This window comes from Acomys russatus, chromosome 6 (assembly GCF_903995435.1).
Source record: "Acomys russatus chromosome 6, mAcoRus1.1, whole genome shotgun sequence".
NCBI lineage: Eukaryota > Metazoa > Chordata > Mammalia > Rodentia > Muridae > Acomys > Acomys russatus.
Window position 1 is genome coordinate 29,967,908 of NC_067142.1, and position 16,839 is coordinate 29,984,746.

A 16,839-nucleotide genomic window follows, 5' to 3' on the forward strand; every position below is an offset into this window, starting at 1 on the left:
TCAGTGTATTAAAAGTAACCAGTGATTAAAGGGTTAACAGACTCAGCTTTCTGTCTTTCTTGGCAACATGATAGGTAGTCTATGACCCAAAACTGTTTAACAGCTCTCTTACAGCTCTGACTACAAATGTAATTTGGGCATATTTCTCTCTCATTAGCTTGGTAAATTATGTTTTTAGTATCTCATGCTATTAAAAAAATTTAAACAAAACCAGGAAGTAGGAACACACATTACTGGTATGTGTGACTAGTGAAATGGACAAAGAAGCAGCAGCCCAATTGTGCTAAGCTGACACCTAGTAAGGGTTAGAAAGCCTAAGCAAGCTGGAGAGACTCCAAGGTGGAAAAATGAGACAGAGAGGAAGTATGCTTGATAGTTAAAGACATTTTGGTTTACTCATTATAGTACTAATTTAAAGCATCCAATTCAATCAAGTTGCTACTTGGAAAGTTGTCAAAATTGAGATCTATTGAGAGCTGCCTGGGCTTTGTGTCTGAGCTATAGCTAAATGTCACACAAACAGTTTTTGATTTTTAAAAGAGTTGAGTTGTGCTTCATAATATTTATGAGGTTTTTTGTTTGTTTGTTTGTTTGTTTTTTGTTGTTGTTGTTGTTGTTTTTTTTTTTTTTGGTTTTTTTTTGGGGGGGTTTTCAAGACAGGGTTTCTCTGTGTAGCCTTGGCCATCCTGGACTCACTTTGTAGACCAGGCTGGCCTCGAAATCACAGCAATCCGCCTGCCTCTGCCTCTGCCTCCCGAGTGCTGGGATTAAAGGCGTGCGCCACCACGCCCGGCTCTGAGTTGTTTTTTTTTTTAATGTCTTCTCATGTGGTAAAACTCCTGCTGGATAGCCTCTGCCTTACCAACAGCAGCAAGTTTTATTTACAGAATTATTCCTCCCTAGGACATTCATATATACAACTGCTTACCCAGACTTCTGTTTTACGTGGTCCAACCAATTAGGTCAGGTCTCTTCTAAGTTTAACTCAAAATACCTGTTTCCTTCACTGATGCTTCTTTAGGACATATGGAATTCTCACTTATTCTAATTTTAAAATTTCACATATGAAATGTTATTTGACATGAAGAGGACAAAAAAAATCACACCAGGTCTTAATGATTCATAGGTTCATACAATCCAGGAATTTCGTCTTCAAGGGTTCTCGTAATTTGTTTCTCCTCTTGAAGACCTTCCTGGTTCCTCAGCCTCAGTCATAAGGCCTGGGGAAAACTCTTAGCCATGTGGGATGTGAGATAATAGTGCCATGCACCAAAATATGTAATGTCACCAGTAAGAGGCCACATTGTGCTGAAGCTCCAACAAGCTGTATCTGTGCAGGTAGAGTGTCTGCAACAGACATCTGTAAGAGTTACAATGGCCAGAGCCAAAGCCAAAATTATCCTGGGAGAGATATTTTAGCCTTTAAAAGAAATAGCCAATCTATTATCTTCCTCTGTGTGTGACAATATTCTTGTGACAGGGGCTCTAAAACTGTTTAATAAAATTAACTTTAGACACATCAGTAGCAAGCCCAGTTGTAGTAAAGCCTACCTTGATCCTCTGATGCCTTCCCCACAGCCTTCCCTCTATCTATCATCTACGCTGTCACCTATCTATCTATGTGTAGGCCTATCTATCTATCTATCTATCTATCTATCTATCTATCTATCTATCTCTGTATCTTTGTATCTCTCTATCATCTATATCTGTCTCTATCATCTGTCTGTCCACCATCTGTCTATCTTATCTCCGTCTCTCCCACTTTACAATAACCCTCTTAAAGAAGCCCCTAATTCCAGTTTTATAGGGAAATTTTCCTGTTGTTAAGGTCCTGTTATGCTGTTTTTAATTGACTAAACTGTCCCATTATAATGCTCTATCTCCTAAAGGCCTTTTCTCTTAATAAGGCTAATTTCTAAAGTACAATCATGTACTTACTCCACAGCCCAACAGACCTCTAGTCCCACATGAACTACAGGGCTGAGAAAGCAACCCTATAGCATCAGAGGCAGGTAACGGAGGTTTCCCATTTTGCTGGATGCTGACTACCAGATGCAACCACTAACATGACTCATGCCCTTCTGTTTCCATAAAACCTTCATGAAACTATGGCTTCACTGGAACACGGGACTTGAGGACACCTTGATCTGTGTTCTTGTGCCATGATCACTCAGTCAGCCTCAGAACAAACCACCTTCTGTGTCCCTTTGAGATGGGAGCTGTTTCTTTCATTAACGCCTTCCACCATGTGGGTTCTGGGGATCCAATTCTGGCCGTCAGGATTGATGGTAAGCATGCTTACTCACTGAGCCACCTTGCAGGCCCATTCTATTGGAAGGGCTTTATATTAAATACACAAGCCATGCGAACAACAGAATCCTGGCATGAAAACCAGATGATACACAAGAAACAGTTCAAGTAACAGTAAGAGATTGCCGATAAAATTATCTTCCTTCTAGCAAAAAAAGTTGGAAACAAATATAGTAGAAATGTAACTTATGTGACTACTGCATTAAAGTGGGTTTGGGGAGTCAGTGAGATGGTTTAGGGGGTAAACGTGCTTGCTATTAAGCCTGAAAAACTGAGTTCATCTCCTAGATCCACATACCAAAAGAAACCAAGCTCCAGGAAGTTGTTCTCTGACCTCCACTTGTGCACACAAAATAAAAAGATGAAGTTTAAAGTGGGCTTGTGCCTATAATCATATCCCACCCATATACTGGATAACCTTAGATGCTAAATACTACAGTTCCTTCACAGTCCATACTTACTGGGTTCACAAGTGGGGACAGAAGGGTACCACTCGCTATTAGCTTCACAGTAGATTAAGCTGCTGCCTCTGAGGACATAACCCTTCTTGCAGCTGATCTCAACAGAGTCTCTGTAATAATAGGACTGTTGAAATCCAGAGACCAGGTGCCCCTTTGGAATCTGTGGCTGGTGACAGTTGATTTCTAAAGAGGTACCAAAAAAGACATCTAGGTAGTAAAGAGAGAAATGGCAGTTGACAGGTGGCACGGGGGAGTTACAGTTCTAGGAAAGGTGGTTGACCCAGTTCTCCCCTTAAAGGGAATTAAAGACAGTTTCTTTCTGGAACCCAATATGAGTGAGCATGCCCTGGGAACACAGATTCAGGCCCGCCTCTCTCCCTCCCAATTCCATGTTCCACGTGGAAGTGGCTACAGGAGATTTTATTAGTGACAGAACAAAGAAAACCACAAATCAGTGTGTTTACCAAATGCATTGGTGGGGGCCATACACAGGTGGATCATAGTGGAAAACTCTGCTATAGCTTGGGTACTATCTGGTGAGACTCTTACATTTTGAATAGATTCAAGCTAGTAGTTTGCTAAGAATATTAAGATTCTGATAGTCACAAGGATGCTAGGTCAGACACAGGGGTGGGAACGGATGGCTTTCAGAGAACTAAATAAGGATAGCCCAAGATAATGTGGCTCTGGTCTATAACAGTTTAACTCAGTTCATGATCTATGTTTGTGTCAGGTATGTACAAGGGAAACACGTAAAAATTACATATTTTCTAGGCACCTCGAGAAACTAAGAGGCCATCATTCTAGTCATGATGATAAAGTTGACTTTCTCAATTAAAAAAAAAAAAAAACCCAAGGCTAGCAATATCTAAATCTTGAAGCTTAAACTCCAGGCTTCCAAATCCTTCCAATATGGTGGTCTAATGGCCAGGATGGCTTTGGTTGTACATCAAAAGCCTATAGTGATGGCCATGGTGGTCCTGCAGTGACCTGCCCCTCACAATAGACAACAAATGCCATTCCATTTTCTAGTCCCCACACAAGAGCCTGTTGTGTTTGCTATCTATTCCTCCTCACTCCTCTCCACTCCACTGCAGAGATACAACTGAAGCCCTTTTTCTCTTTGGGTGATGGTGACAGATGCCATCAGACGTATTCTGTCCCACGTCAAACTGTCCCTTTAGTGTGGCCTCCAGTTCGCCTTCTGAGTGTGTTACACAGAGACGTTTTACAACTGGTCTAGCACAAAGCCACTTTGAACTTTGCAGCCCACAGGAGTCTTAACAACTAGAGCAAGCAAAACAGCGGAAATAGTGAAAGAGCTGCTGACACGCTCAGGCGGAGGGTCACGAGACTCAGTGGAGATGCCAGTTGTTGCTCCTGGGTTTCTTTGCCAGCCGCACATGATCTTGGGGGGGGGCATATTAGAGGGCATTGGGAGTGAAAGGTTGATTGAAAGCAGTACTGCGTGACTCAGCTTCCATGAGGAACTGAAAACATTATTGCGTGACTCAGCTTCCATGAGGTCGCCAGGCAGAATAGAGGTGGGACTTCGTAGTGATGCAGCCATTAGGGAGTCACTGGCTGCTCTATTAAGTAACTCCTTACCACTGCTCAGTAAGTGATCACTCTGTAGCATGTCTGACGGGCTCATCGGCCTCACCAAGTCGGGCACTGGTAAAGTCACATTTTGCTCTGTCAGTTGGTGCCCATCTGGGGAGAGCAGACATTTTGTTTGTGCAACTCGGCAAACACCATCCCTTCCTCATCTGACTCTTGCCAGCACTGCCCACTCTCCTCGCCTCAGCTTTTGTCTGTTCTCCTTCTGCAGTCTTCCGCTGTGTTAGATTGCGGAAGCTTTGCCGTGGAGGCATGAGGATCATCTAAACATGGCTGCCTATCACGCAAATGTGAGCTAGCATGAGACGTTTCCCAGGGGAACAACGTAGTGAGAAAGACCTGGCCCGAAGCTTTTCCTGTAAGATGCACTGGGTTATTATCATGTAGTTTATACCATTGTAATGAATGTAGTGTGAAGGCTGGACACATGAATTGCTTCACGGTTGCAATCCTTGGTTTGTATTTAAACGGCTGTTACCACTCCCACAAGTAGTGCCTTATTCTTACAAAAATTAATGAGAACAATTGAAAGCAGAATACATCACTATGACTTACTTCCACAAGTAGGGGGACTTGGGCTCCAAACACCTACTGTTTTGTTCACCACGGTGCAGGTAAGGGAGTCATTGCCAAGGAGTGTGAAGCTGGGATCACAGCTGTAGGTGACCGAGGAGCCATATGTGTAGATGTCCTCCTTTCTCCCGCTGTGTTTCCCGTTGCTGATCTCTGGAGGGGACTCGCACGTGACAACTTTGATGAGTGAGGGGAGAGAAAGGAGTAGTCAGGAAGGGTGTCATTGTAAATCTAAAATTCTGCCAACTGCAAACGGAGTGTCCAGGGAGAGACGGAGATATAATAGTATATGACAATATGACACAGTGTAAGTGTCATATTCTCGTGTCAGGAAGAAATCTTTACTTACTTACACATTCTGGGAGAGAATCACTCCAGTCAACTCCTTTACCGTGGACTTCACACCGGCTAGTTGTTGAGCCAATCAGAAGAAAGCTGAAAGATAGGTCAAAGGTTTATCTGGGATCCTACTTTGGTTTACTCTAACAGCAATTGGACACAGGTTTTGAATAAAGACAATGTTACTTATCATTTTAAAATAAAACAATTGATGTTCTATTGACCACTATATTTGTAGCTATAGAGCCAACCTGAAGTCCAATATCATTGTATCAAGCAGGAGCTCATTTTCTCCTCCCCAAACTTTCTCCATTTATGACAATTTATTAAGTTTTCTCAGTGATAAATAATGCAACCAACAGAAAAGAACACATAAAAGATTTGAAGCTATAATTATTTTAAATCTAAATACCACTTAGTAGAAACTTTAAGACAAAGTTACTCTTTTCTCAGAACAAACATGTAACATTCTCCCCACACATTAGAACTTGCGTTGTCTGTGGCATAGTTTGCTGTGTGTGTGGGCATGCTCCTGATTCTGTCAGTTTCCTTACACTGCAGTGCAAGGTGGAAACAAAATCACCAAAACTCCACACGCATGCGCCAGAAATTCAAACCTCTCACATCTATCTTGTGTCTTTTCTTTTGTCTTTCCTTTTTCCTTCCTTCCTCCCTCCCTTCCTTCTTCTCTCCCTCCCTTCTTCCCTCCCTTCCTTCCTTCCTTCCTCCCTCTCTCTTCTCTCTGTTTTCCTTCCTCCCTTTACTATTTATTGCTGTGCTGAAAGTGGAAATCAGGACCTAACACATGCAAAAGCAGTGCTCTATTGGGAAGCCACTTGACAACCCCACCATAATCATCCTTTTCTGAAGAAAGCATAAAGATAATTGTAGTAAATTTGAAAAATATCTTTCTTTCCTACTATGACTTGCAAGAGCCCAAAGTTCAGGCAGCCCACCCACCCACTTTCACAAACACAGAAGCACTTCTACCAGTTCCATGAACTAATTCTCCACACACCATGAGTTTCAAAATCTCAACTATGGCATCTATACCCTTGGATAACAAAGTGTTACTTCGCAGAATGCTAACAATGATTCATGAAGAAAAATTCCTAGTCAAGAAAATGGAATCTCTACCCTGGGTAGAGACCACCTAGTTCCAGGTGGCACAAGTTGGACCACCGCTAGAAAGGAGAGCTCATCGTAAGCTGTGCTAAAGAAGTGAGCAGGAGCTAGATGTGGTGGCGCAGGGAAGCAGAGGCAGGCAGACCTCTGTGAGTTCGAAGCCAGCCTGGTCTGCAAAGGGAGTCCCAGACAGTCACAGAGAAACCCTGTCTTGGAAAACAAAACAAAACAAATGAACAAAAACCAAACCAAACCAAACCAAAACCCAAGAGGGAATCCTACTTTCTCCTTTATCATCTGGAAGATGGGACTCCACACAAAACTAGTGATTGAGTCAAGCCTGAAACATAAAACAAGAAAGGTCCCTCTGCCAGGGTGGCTCCATTATAATCATTATCGTTGCTGCTGCTGTTTAAAATCCTGATTCTGTCACTGCATGGAGGAAATCCTGGAAAATTAGCCCTTGTTTCTTGATTTCCATCCATCATGTTGTCTGACTTCAGAAAGCACTGCAACTTCTCACGCTGGCTCTCAGGGGGGAAAGATAGGCGCTACAGGAGGGCACGTACATGTGAGGCAGGGGGGGATTCTCAAAGAGCTTGATCCTTTCCTTCAGAGCACCCTGGTTTCCACCAGGAGTCCTGCACACTGAGCTCCATGCAGGGCAGAACAAGGCAAGTGCCCCAGGGAGGTAGGAAGGAGAAGCTCTTTGGCAGTCAGTGGTCTGGTCTCCACACAGTCCGGACTGTGGCCAGAGGCCTTTGACCTTTTCACTCTGCCACCTTGATAAAAGTATAGCGTTCATGCTTTTCTTGTGTGAGTCTAAGCAGAGATAGGTGCAGGCCCTCAAGTGCATGCTCACGCTATTGCTCATCTGACAGGCATCCATGTTCGTGAGTTTACCTGATGAGCCTTCTGCCTTCATGCACGATCACATGGTCCCAGATCCTCATACAGTTGTCCATGGGTACATCAGTGACCAGGCTTCTGTCTGAGCTGATGGCTGTCTATGTGGCCTGTACTTGCAATCTCAACATTTCACTCATTGTATAGATTTGTTTAATAACAAGCTACAAATCAGTGTATAATAGACACCTGGTTCACCTGAGCTTATGTGCTTTCCTTGTCATACATTATCAAGACATATCACAATTGTAAACTATTTTGACACTTGACTTGAATTTTCTGGTTTTAAAGCTTGACATACCATTATAAACTGTTTACTTTATAGTTGTTATCATGTTTGCTCTTGACAAGCCCTATTCCTTCCACAACATTGAGATGCCCACCCACCCTGAATATCAATGAAAAGTTTATGAATAAAATGTTATCCATCAGAATGGAGAAATGCTCTAAAAGAAAAGTATACCATAACCAAATGAATTTATTTTGATAACAAAAGGACCATTTAAGTGTAGGATAGAGATTCTATATTACATTATTATAAACTAAATGTACGTCCTTGTCCCTCACATCCACATGGCACAGACAATGGTGTTGAGTATCTGGATAAGGAAGTAATCATGACTTATGAGAATGGAGCCTTAAACTAAGAAGACTAAAATCCTTTAGAGAAACTCTGATGCCTCACATTTGACCACATCCCCTGGCGGGGGAGACCTGGTGGCGCTCAGAGGAAGGACAGCAGGTTGACAAGAAGAGACTTGATACCCTATGAGCATATACAGGGGGAGGTAATCCCCTTCAGGAACAGTCATAGGGGAGGGGAATAATGGGAAAATGGGAGGGAGGGAAGAATGGGAGGATACAAGGGATGGGATAACCATTGAGATGTAATAAGAATAAATTAATTTTAAAAATTAAAAAAAAAAAAGAAAGAAAAAAAGCCAGGCCAATAAACATGTGCGGGGGCGGGGGGGAGGGAGTCTAACATACCTAGCAATCAGAGAAATGCAAATTAAAACTACGTTGAGATTTCATAGCATCCCAGTCAGAATGGATATCATCAACATTGCTGATGAGTGACGATGCAAAGGGTAAAGGGTATGCAAGCTACGCCAGTCACCATGGTGATTAGGGTGCAAGTTCCTCAAACAATTAAAACGAGATCTAGCCTATGACCCAGCCATATCCCTGCCGGGTATTTACCTGAAGGTCTCCATGTCAACATATCACAGCCACCCTTTCACATCAATGTTTAGTGCATCACTAGTCAACAACTAAGCTATAGAGCCAACATAGGCACATAAAAAACACAGAATGGATAAACAAAGCGAGCCAAATATACTTCATAGAAGGTTTTTGCAGCAGTAAGTTCTAAAATTAGTGCATTTTCAGGGAAATGAAATGCAACCAGAGATCATCAGATTGAATGAATTGGCTCAGACTGAGATAAATACCACATATCTCTGTCAACTGCCTAAATTGCTTGGGGGTTTATGCCACCCCACTAACCAGTACCCTGAAAGAGTTAAAGAATTCTGGCTTTTTATTTGTTAGCCTGTAGTGTTTAGTAGAAACATTGCTACCCTGTTATGGGACAACTCCATCTAAATCCTTTTTATACGTGTGTCTATTTCAGGAAGCTTCTAAATGGGTTTCATCACTTTCAAAGATCTTCAGTGTTTCGAATCTTCCCCTAGCTCCCTCCTCTACCCTGTCCTTCCTGTGTCCCCCTTCATACTGCATGCATTCCATCACCTTAATGTAAGGAAATATTTTAATAACTATTTCGAAACACACAGATACACACAGACAAGAAATAGGCCAGAAAAATAGACACATTTAAGTTTTGGTTATGAAAGCTGAATATTACAATACATTTGTTTCTCTAAAGGTCATTTAAAACTTGATTAGAAGAAGAAAGCAACCAATTAAAAAGTTATATGGGAAAAATAGCAAGTAAATTTCTTCTAAAGGGATATTGACAAGTGGTACCTCACAGTAAAACCCAAAAGATGGGATACTAAAGCCAGAGAAAGACACAACATGAAAGAACCTAGGAACTAAATCCCTTTGTTGGACATAGATGAAAATGTTCTCAATAAAACATTCATAAGTGGAATTCAAGAACACATCAAAGACGCTCTGGGTCAACATACACAAATCAACAAACATGACTAAATGCAGAAAGGCACCCAAGAACAGAAATTATATGACTGTCTCAAATGATGAAAAAAAGCTCTTGGCATCCTTTCATAATAAAAGCCCCCAAAGAAACTAGGAATACAAAGAGCATATTTCAACATAATAAGGTCTATAGATGCTACCAACTCTACCCAGAAAACTCTTAGACATAACAAGGACTTTCTTTCACTAAGTAACGTAACACAAAATCAAATGGCAAAACCCAAGATGTTTCCTAATAGACAAATAATAAATTTTCCAGGAAAGAATTTCGATTCACAACAGGTTTTTTTAAATCCTAAGACTAAGGTTACCTAATGAAGTAAAAAGACCAATGGATGGGAATTTTTTAAATGTTTAAAAGAAGGAAAGAAAGTAAGTAAGAAAGAAAAATGAATGAATAATGAATGAATGAACTGACAATGTAAAGATTCCCAGGCTTGTAGATTGGCAAAACTAACATTGTCAAAATGGTCATTTACAAGTACATGATCATTTAAATGAAGATGACATCCATATGTTCATATGTTTAAATAATTGATCCCCAGTTGGTGGAACTGTTTGGGAAGGATTAGGAGGTGTAGCTTTGTTAGAGGAGTTGGTCACTGGGGGCATGGCATTCTCAGCTAGCTCTTTCTGCCTTATGTTTGTGGATCAAGATGTGAGCTCTCAGCTACTGCTCCAACACCATGCCTGCCTGCCCTTCTGTCATACTCCCTGTCAGGACAGACATAGGACCGGCCTTCTGAAACTTAAAGCCCCAATAAACTTTCTGCTTTAAGTTGCCTTGGCCATGGTATCTTATCACAGCAATAGAAAAGTAATTAAGTATAATGCAATTCTTATTTAAAGAAATAGATGAGCAAATATTAACATTCGTATGAAAACACAAAAGACAAAGTTGCCAAAGCAATCCTAAATGGAAAGAGCAGTGCTAGGGGTGTCGCAATAACTGATCTCAGAGCCACAGTAACAAACCCAGAGTGAAGTAGCCCAAACCAAAGCCTACACAGCTTCAGCTGCTCAGTGTTTGACAAAGTTGAAAAAAGAAAAGAAACATACATTGGAGAAAAGACAGGCTCTTCAACAAATGGTACTAGGGAGATTGTGTACCCATGTGCAGAGGAATAAAACAGATCCCTAGTCACCCTGTATGAAATTCAAGAGACAGAAGACCTGCAACTCTTAAACTGCTAGAGTAAACAGGTAAAAACACACTTCAAGATAGGAGAATAGATGATGACTTTGTGCAAAACGACTCCAATGGCTCAAAACACACACACACACACACACACACACACACACACACACACACACACACAATTGCATGACTTGACAAAGGGGAATCCATGAAGTTAAAGATCTTTACAGTGGCAGCAACAATCAGCAGACTGAAGAGATAAAGGGGAGAGAATCTTGCAAAATTATACACCTGAGAGAGGATTCATGTCTACAAAGGGGCAAGCGAACTAATCTTCAGAGGATGAAGTAAGATATCAAATGACTATCGGGAAGCACGTGCAGCATTGTTATTCATCAGAGAAGCACAGATTAAAGCTATGCGGAGCTTCCACCCCATGCTATTCAGAAGGCCTGTTATCCAGAAACCCAACAACAGCATGGAATAGTTAGGACGCGGTGTGTGTGTGGGGGGGGGGGGGGGGAGGGCGGGAGAGGAATTCAGACTCTTGGTGAGAGAATGTCAGCCAGTTCAGCTGCTATGGAAGAAGCCACCCGAAAATTAAAAGTAGAGGCTTCCTATAGCTAGCTGTCCCTTCTGTGCACATGCCTGGGGAACTCCAAGTCAACACCACAGTAACACATGCACAGCCATTTTCTCCTCTAGTACCAAAGATTCCAGGATATGGAATCAGTTTAGATGCTGCCACAATAAATGATTGGATGAAGAAAGCATGGCATGGGTGTGCAAACACTTGAGTTTTACTCCGTCCTAAGGATTGAAATGATCCCATGTGCAGAAAATTAGATTGAAGTGAAGAGCAGCCTGTTAAGCACTATAAGCTTGCCTTAAGAACACTAGCATCCCATGTTTTCTCTTCTGTTCTGTACCGAGATTTAAGTGCGCGTGCACACACACACTATATATCTATTTATATGGTAGTAGAGGGATGAGTATGAAGATGAGAAGGAAATGAGCATGAAAACAACAATTATAAAAATATAAAATAGTACATGGAAAGGAATTAAGTTGTTGTGTGCATATATGAACAGACTAAAATTGTTGAATAGAAAATCTCGAAGAAGACTCAGATGCATTTGAGAGTTAAGATATTATTTTAAAAGGCCTTATCTTGTATCAATATAATAAATGTTGGCTTTTAAGTACATTTGTTACTTTTTATTTAATTATTTATTTATTGGGGGACTATGCATGCATATGTAGAGACAAAAGGACAACTTGCATTAATAAATTCTCTCCTTCTACCATGTTGATTCTTCAGATATATTAGAAAAAGCGACAGATACAAATATCCATGAAAATATAATGAAATGCATGACTCTTGAGGAGGGGGAGTCCATAGCATCAACTTCTCAAAAAATTATCACCATAAACCTAAGTATGTAATATAAACCTATAAAATGTTTAGGAAAAACCAGAAACACATAGGGAGAGCCACAAGGGCAACTTTGGACTGGGAAGGCTGTGGGCCAGAGCTCTGTTCTGTAGCCCCGGGTGGGCGTGGCAGCCCTCTAAGGTATGTGATCGTTTTGTGTCCACATGGTGCCAGAAGTACTCCTGGTTTCCTGTGCAGGGTCCTCAGTACGGCTCAAGAGACAGGCAGCTTGTGCCTTAGGAGCAACTTGGAAGGCAGCTCCAAGGAAAGAATTTATAATTGACACCAAAACCATGTTCCATAAAAGAAACATTGCTGAACTGGACTGGACCAGAATTAAACTCCTTTTCTTTGTAAAAGATCTTGTGAAGAGGATTAAAACAAATTGCAATTTGAAAGGAAACTTTGCAATTCACATATTCGGTGATGCATTAGAATCTAGAACATGCAAAGACTTCTAAGTATTAAAAGGAAGGGTCAAATAGTCACATTAGAAAATGGGAGAAAGAGATGAAGAGATTCTTTACCTAGTCATTGCATTCAAGAGATAGAATACCCAAGTTCAAATGCCCCCCAAAATATATGTATGCGTAGTTACAAAGCTTTCTCATTGGAGACAAAGGAGAAACAACTGATGTATCCATCAATGGTCAAGCAATGAAGTACATTCTAGACCGTGAAATACTGTCTCAGCAGTAAGACAGGGAAATTACGGGTGTGTGTAACTTTGGGGGATGTCCAGAGAATTATCCTGCACATGAAAAGGAATCTCTGCCAGGCATTGGTGGCACACACCTTTAACCCCAGCACTCAGGAGGCAGAGTCAGGTGGATCTCTGAGTCCAAAGCCAGCCTGATCTACACAGAGAGAGTTCTAGGTCAGCCAGGTCTGCACTGAGAAACCCTGTCTCAAAAAACTATTTTTTTAAAAATCTCAAAAAAATATTACACATTCTGTGATTCTATGTATGCAACATTCTTTTTGTTATTGTTTTGTTTTTCGAGATAGGGTTTCTCTGTGTAGCCTTGGCTATCCTGGACTCACTTTGTAGACCAGGCTGGCCTCGAACTCACAGCAATCTGCCTGCCTCTGCCTCCCGAGTGCTGGGATTAAAGGCGTGTGCCACCACACCTGGCTGCAACATTCTTGAAATGACAAAATTGCAGACACAGGGCATCAGAAGATGGCAAAAGTCAGGAGGAAGGGAAGGGAAGTGTGGAAGACAAAGCGTTAACAATTACAATGGTGACCTCCCCAACCGTAAAATTAGTTTTGCTGCTACTTCATAGATGTCATTTTGCTGCTGTCATGAATCATAATGTAACTATCTCAGTTTTTTGAAGGTCTTAGGTGACCCCTGTGAACGGATGGGGAAACCTCTATAACAGACATGAGGATAAGTCCTAGAGGCTTTGCTTGACGAAGTTCCAGAGACCTCCGACTGTCCAGCATGATCGCTAAACATCCAGAACAGCTGTTGAGACTTTGCTTTACGAAGTTCCAAAGATCTCTACTGACCACCACTACCTCCACATATTATGTATGGTACAGGTGTAGTGTTTAGAAATCTGCTATTTCTCCTAAAACTGTTTTTTTTTTTTCTCTTTATTTCTCAGCCCTTAGGACATTCATACAGGGAAAACTTTTTCCTACAGGGAATGTTGAAAATGGGCATCTGGCAAAAGGCTTGAGACATTTGCTCTGACTGTGAGCACCCAAGCAGAAATTGTATGTAAGAAAGTTAAGACTTAGACATAACAGTACCTGGCTATATATCTGTAAAAATGTTTCCTTAGAATCTGCTTTGAGAGCAATAGAAGGTGGACTTGAAACATCATGCTTTACAGATATTTTACAATAGAGGAGCCCTTGGCAGTTAGCCTGTTAGCATACCTGTTGGTCTGGGACTGGAAGCAGGTCAAGTTTTTTCTTTAGAAAACATTTAGCTCAAGCTATGTTACTATGGCCATCTTGTGAACACATTGGCTTTAGCCTGGGGAAATTTATGATTAAACTTTGCTGTGTATTGTTTAAAAGATAACAAACAGGTTATGTTAACTGTTGTTTGGAAATTAATTGATTTTTGTTGTAGGTTACAGAACTTTTTGTATTTCCTTGCTACTTTGTTGAATTTTTTTGCCCTAGTGATTAGAGCAATGAAAAAATCATGATGTAATGTATAACAAAAAGTAATTGAATCTCATTTCAATAAAATGCTGGGGTTGGCCCATGGAGACAGTTAGTTAGACAAATAGACAGCAAGCAAGCAGTTAGTTAGATAGAAGGCAGAAGCAAGCAAGTAACAGACATGAGACAGTAAGCTAGAGTGAGGTGAGAAACAGCAAGAGAGACGGATAGATGGGGGAATGGCAAAAAAGGCAAGCAAGTGACAGGCATGAGAGAGAGAGAGAGAGAGTGAGAATGAGATGAGGAACAGCAGGAGGAGAAACAGATAGAGGGAAACAAGCAAGCAGGGAGCTAGAAAGATGGGTAACAGAAAGCAATAGATAAATAATTAGATAGATAGATAGATAGATAGATAGATAGATAGATAGATAGATAGATGAGAGATGATATATAGATAGATAATTAGATAGATAGATAGATAGATAGATAGATAGATAGATAGATAGAAAGAAAAACAGGAAGCTAGTAAGTGAACAAGGAATTAGTTGGACAGACAGCAAGCGAGACAGAGATGGAGCCAGATAGAAAAGTTCTCCTGGGTTTTAAGATCTTCAGCTTGTACCACATATGCGGAGTCTCGAAATATTTCTTTTTCCTCCGTTCCTCCGCCTCTACTCAACAACTAAATCCTCTAGCTAGTTGTTCAACCAACAGTTGGTCTCCTTTCACCAGCTGTTCACTGCCTGCTCAATTCTCCCTACCACAGATCCTCCTCTCCTCTCTCCTGTTTGCTGTTCCTGGAGCTGGCCTCTGGGAGCAGCAAACCTCCAAAGGAGCTGTGACCCACAAGTTAAGAACCACTGACATAGAGCAGCCATCCTATTCCCAGAGATGTACCCTTTATAAATATCTATACGCACATGTCATACCACATCTAGACAGTAACGTATCAGAGACTTCTATGTTATAACATGAGATTGGAAGCACATAGAAGTCTGTTTTCAGCAATCATTGAATACACCATGATAAACTCTGGGGTTCTGGAATAGTCCTCAAAGGCTTGGGTGTTGAAGGTGTGGTCCCAGGCTGGTAAAGCTGCTAGAACAGATGGAAAATTTAGATCTGGGCCTAGTGGAAGTATGTACATCTGTGGCTCCAGGCCCTTGAAGGGATGTGTTAAAATCTAGCTCCCTTTCATTCTTTTTTTTGCTTCCAAGATACCACTGGGTGAAGTTTTGGTGTGCAGAGACTATAACCTGAAGCCTCTAAAGTCATGGGACCAAATCTTTCCTCCTCTAAAATTGTTAATGACAAGCATTTCTTCACAACAACGGAAAGCTAATGTAATACCCATAAACATGACAGAGACTTGAAATGAGCGAGCACTAGAAGCAGAAGGATCAAGGATTGCACTGTGTGTATGTGTGTGTGTGTGTGTGTGTGTGTGTGTGTGTGTGTGTGTGTGTGTGTGCGCGCGCGCGTGCATGCGCGTTTATCTTCATGGCACTCTCTTTAAGAAAGACTTCATTCTCAGGGCTCTGGAGGCTGGGGTGTCTCAGTGGCTAAGCTCTGGTGGTTTCCTTGGCTGCAGAATGATACAGAGGAAACAAGCTCTCGCATACATCATCTTGTGGAGTTCAGGAACCTACACCCAAAAGGCCTCACCTTCAAATACATCGCAAATGAAGATATGGATTTGGGTAACACAAAACCCCCCTCAGCACAAAGCAATGCGGTTGGAGGTGGGGGAGGGTCAAAGTTCAAAACAATGTGTAAAGTCTAGTTACTGTGTATGCGAGGGGTAGGATGTTCATAGAAGTTGTGTACTCAGTCGTGCTTATATAATAGATGGTGAAAGGACAGCCATAAAGGACCAAAGTCGTTTCTTATCAGAAGACAAAGAGGAAGAATGGATAAATGGGACCAAGTAGAAGCAAGAACTTCTAAGTTGTATACACTGATACTTTTTTTCTTTTTCTTTTTCTTTTGCTTTTGATACAGGGTTTCTCTGTGTAGCCTTGGCTGTCTTGGACTTGATTTGTAGCCCAGGCTGGCCTTAAACTCAGAGAGATCCACCTGCCTCTGCCTCCTTGAGTGCTAAGATTACAGGCGTGGCACCACCACATCTGGCTTCAGTTTTATTCTCGAAGCATGAATTAATTAACTCCTTATAAAGTTAATTAAAAGAAAATTATTCCGTCCAACTTGCCTTAGTCTCACTTACCCCTTTGAGCAGCTGAACTCTATGGTTGAACCTAAGAAAATATCAGTCATAATTTCTACTTTGCCATTGACCAACTCGCCGGGGTTTCTGCATCGTTTCTCTGGAGGAAAATTAAGCTGACGGTTAGTGGTCTGTAATACTCGGAAGACATAAAAATTAAGGGAGGGAGAATACTTAATTTTGGAAATCAGTGTTGGGTTTTTCTCAAAGAACTAGATATTGGATGATCAAATGACTCCGCTATACCACGCCTGGCCATGTATCCAAAGCATCTCCTTACGACATTACTACAAAGCGTGTCTTACTGCAGAAACACTCACACAACTACTTACTCTATTCACAGTAGCAAGAATCAACGTAGAGGCCCACCAACTGATGAGAGGATAACGAAAGTGTG

General features: G+C 41.4%; 1 protein-coding gene across 1 annotated transcript in view; it reads right to left on the reverse strand.

Moving 5' to 3' along the window:
• LOC127190941 (zona pellucida sperm-binding protein 3 receptor-like) overlaps positions 1-16,839 on the reverse strand; it is a 33,932-nt gene that overhangs the window by 12,553 nt on the left and 4,540 nt on the right. Inside the window, exons 3-6 of the mRNA XM_051148200.1 lie at positions 16,443-16,542; positions 5,314-5,399; positions 4,947-5,141; positions 2,772-2,954 (exon numbers count right to left, since the gene is read on the reverse strand). Coding sequence (XP_051004157.1) covers positions 2,772-2,954; positions 4,947-5,141; positions 5,314-5,399; positions 16,443-16,542 — 564 coding nt within the window. The remainder of the gene's footprint in view (positions 1-2,771; positions 2,955-4,946; positions 5,142-5,313; positions 5,400-16,442; positions 16,543-16,839) is intronic.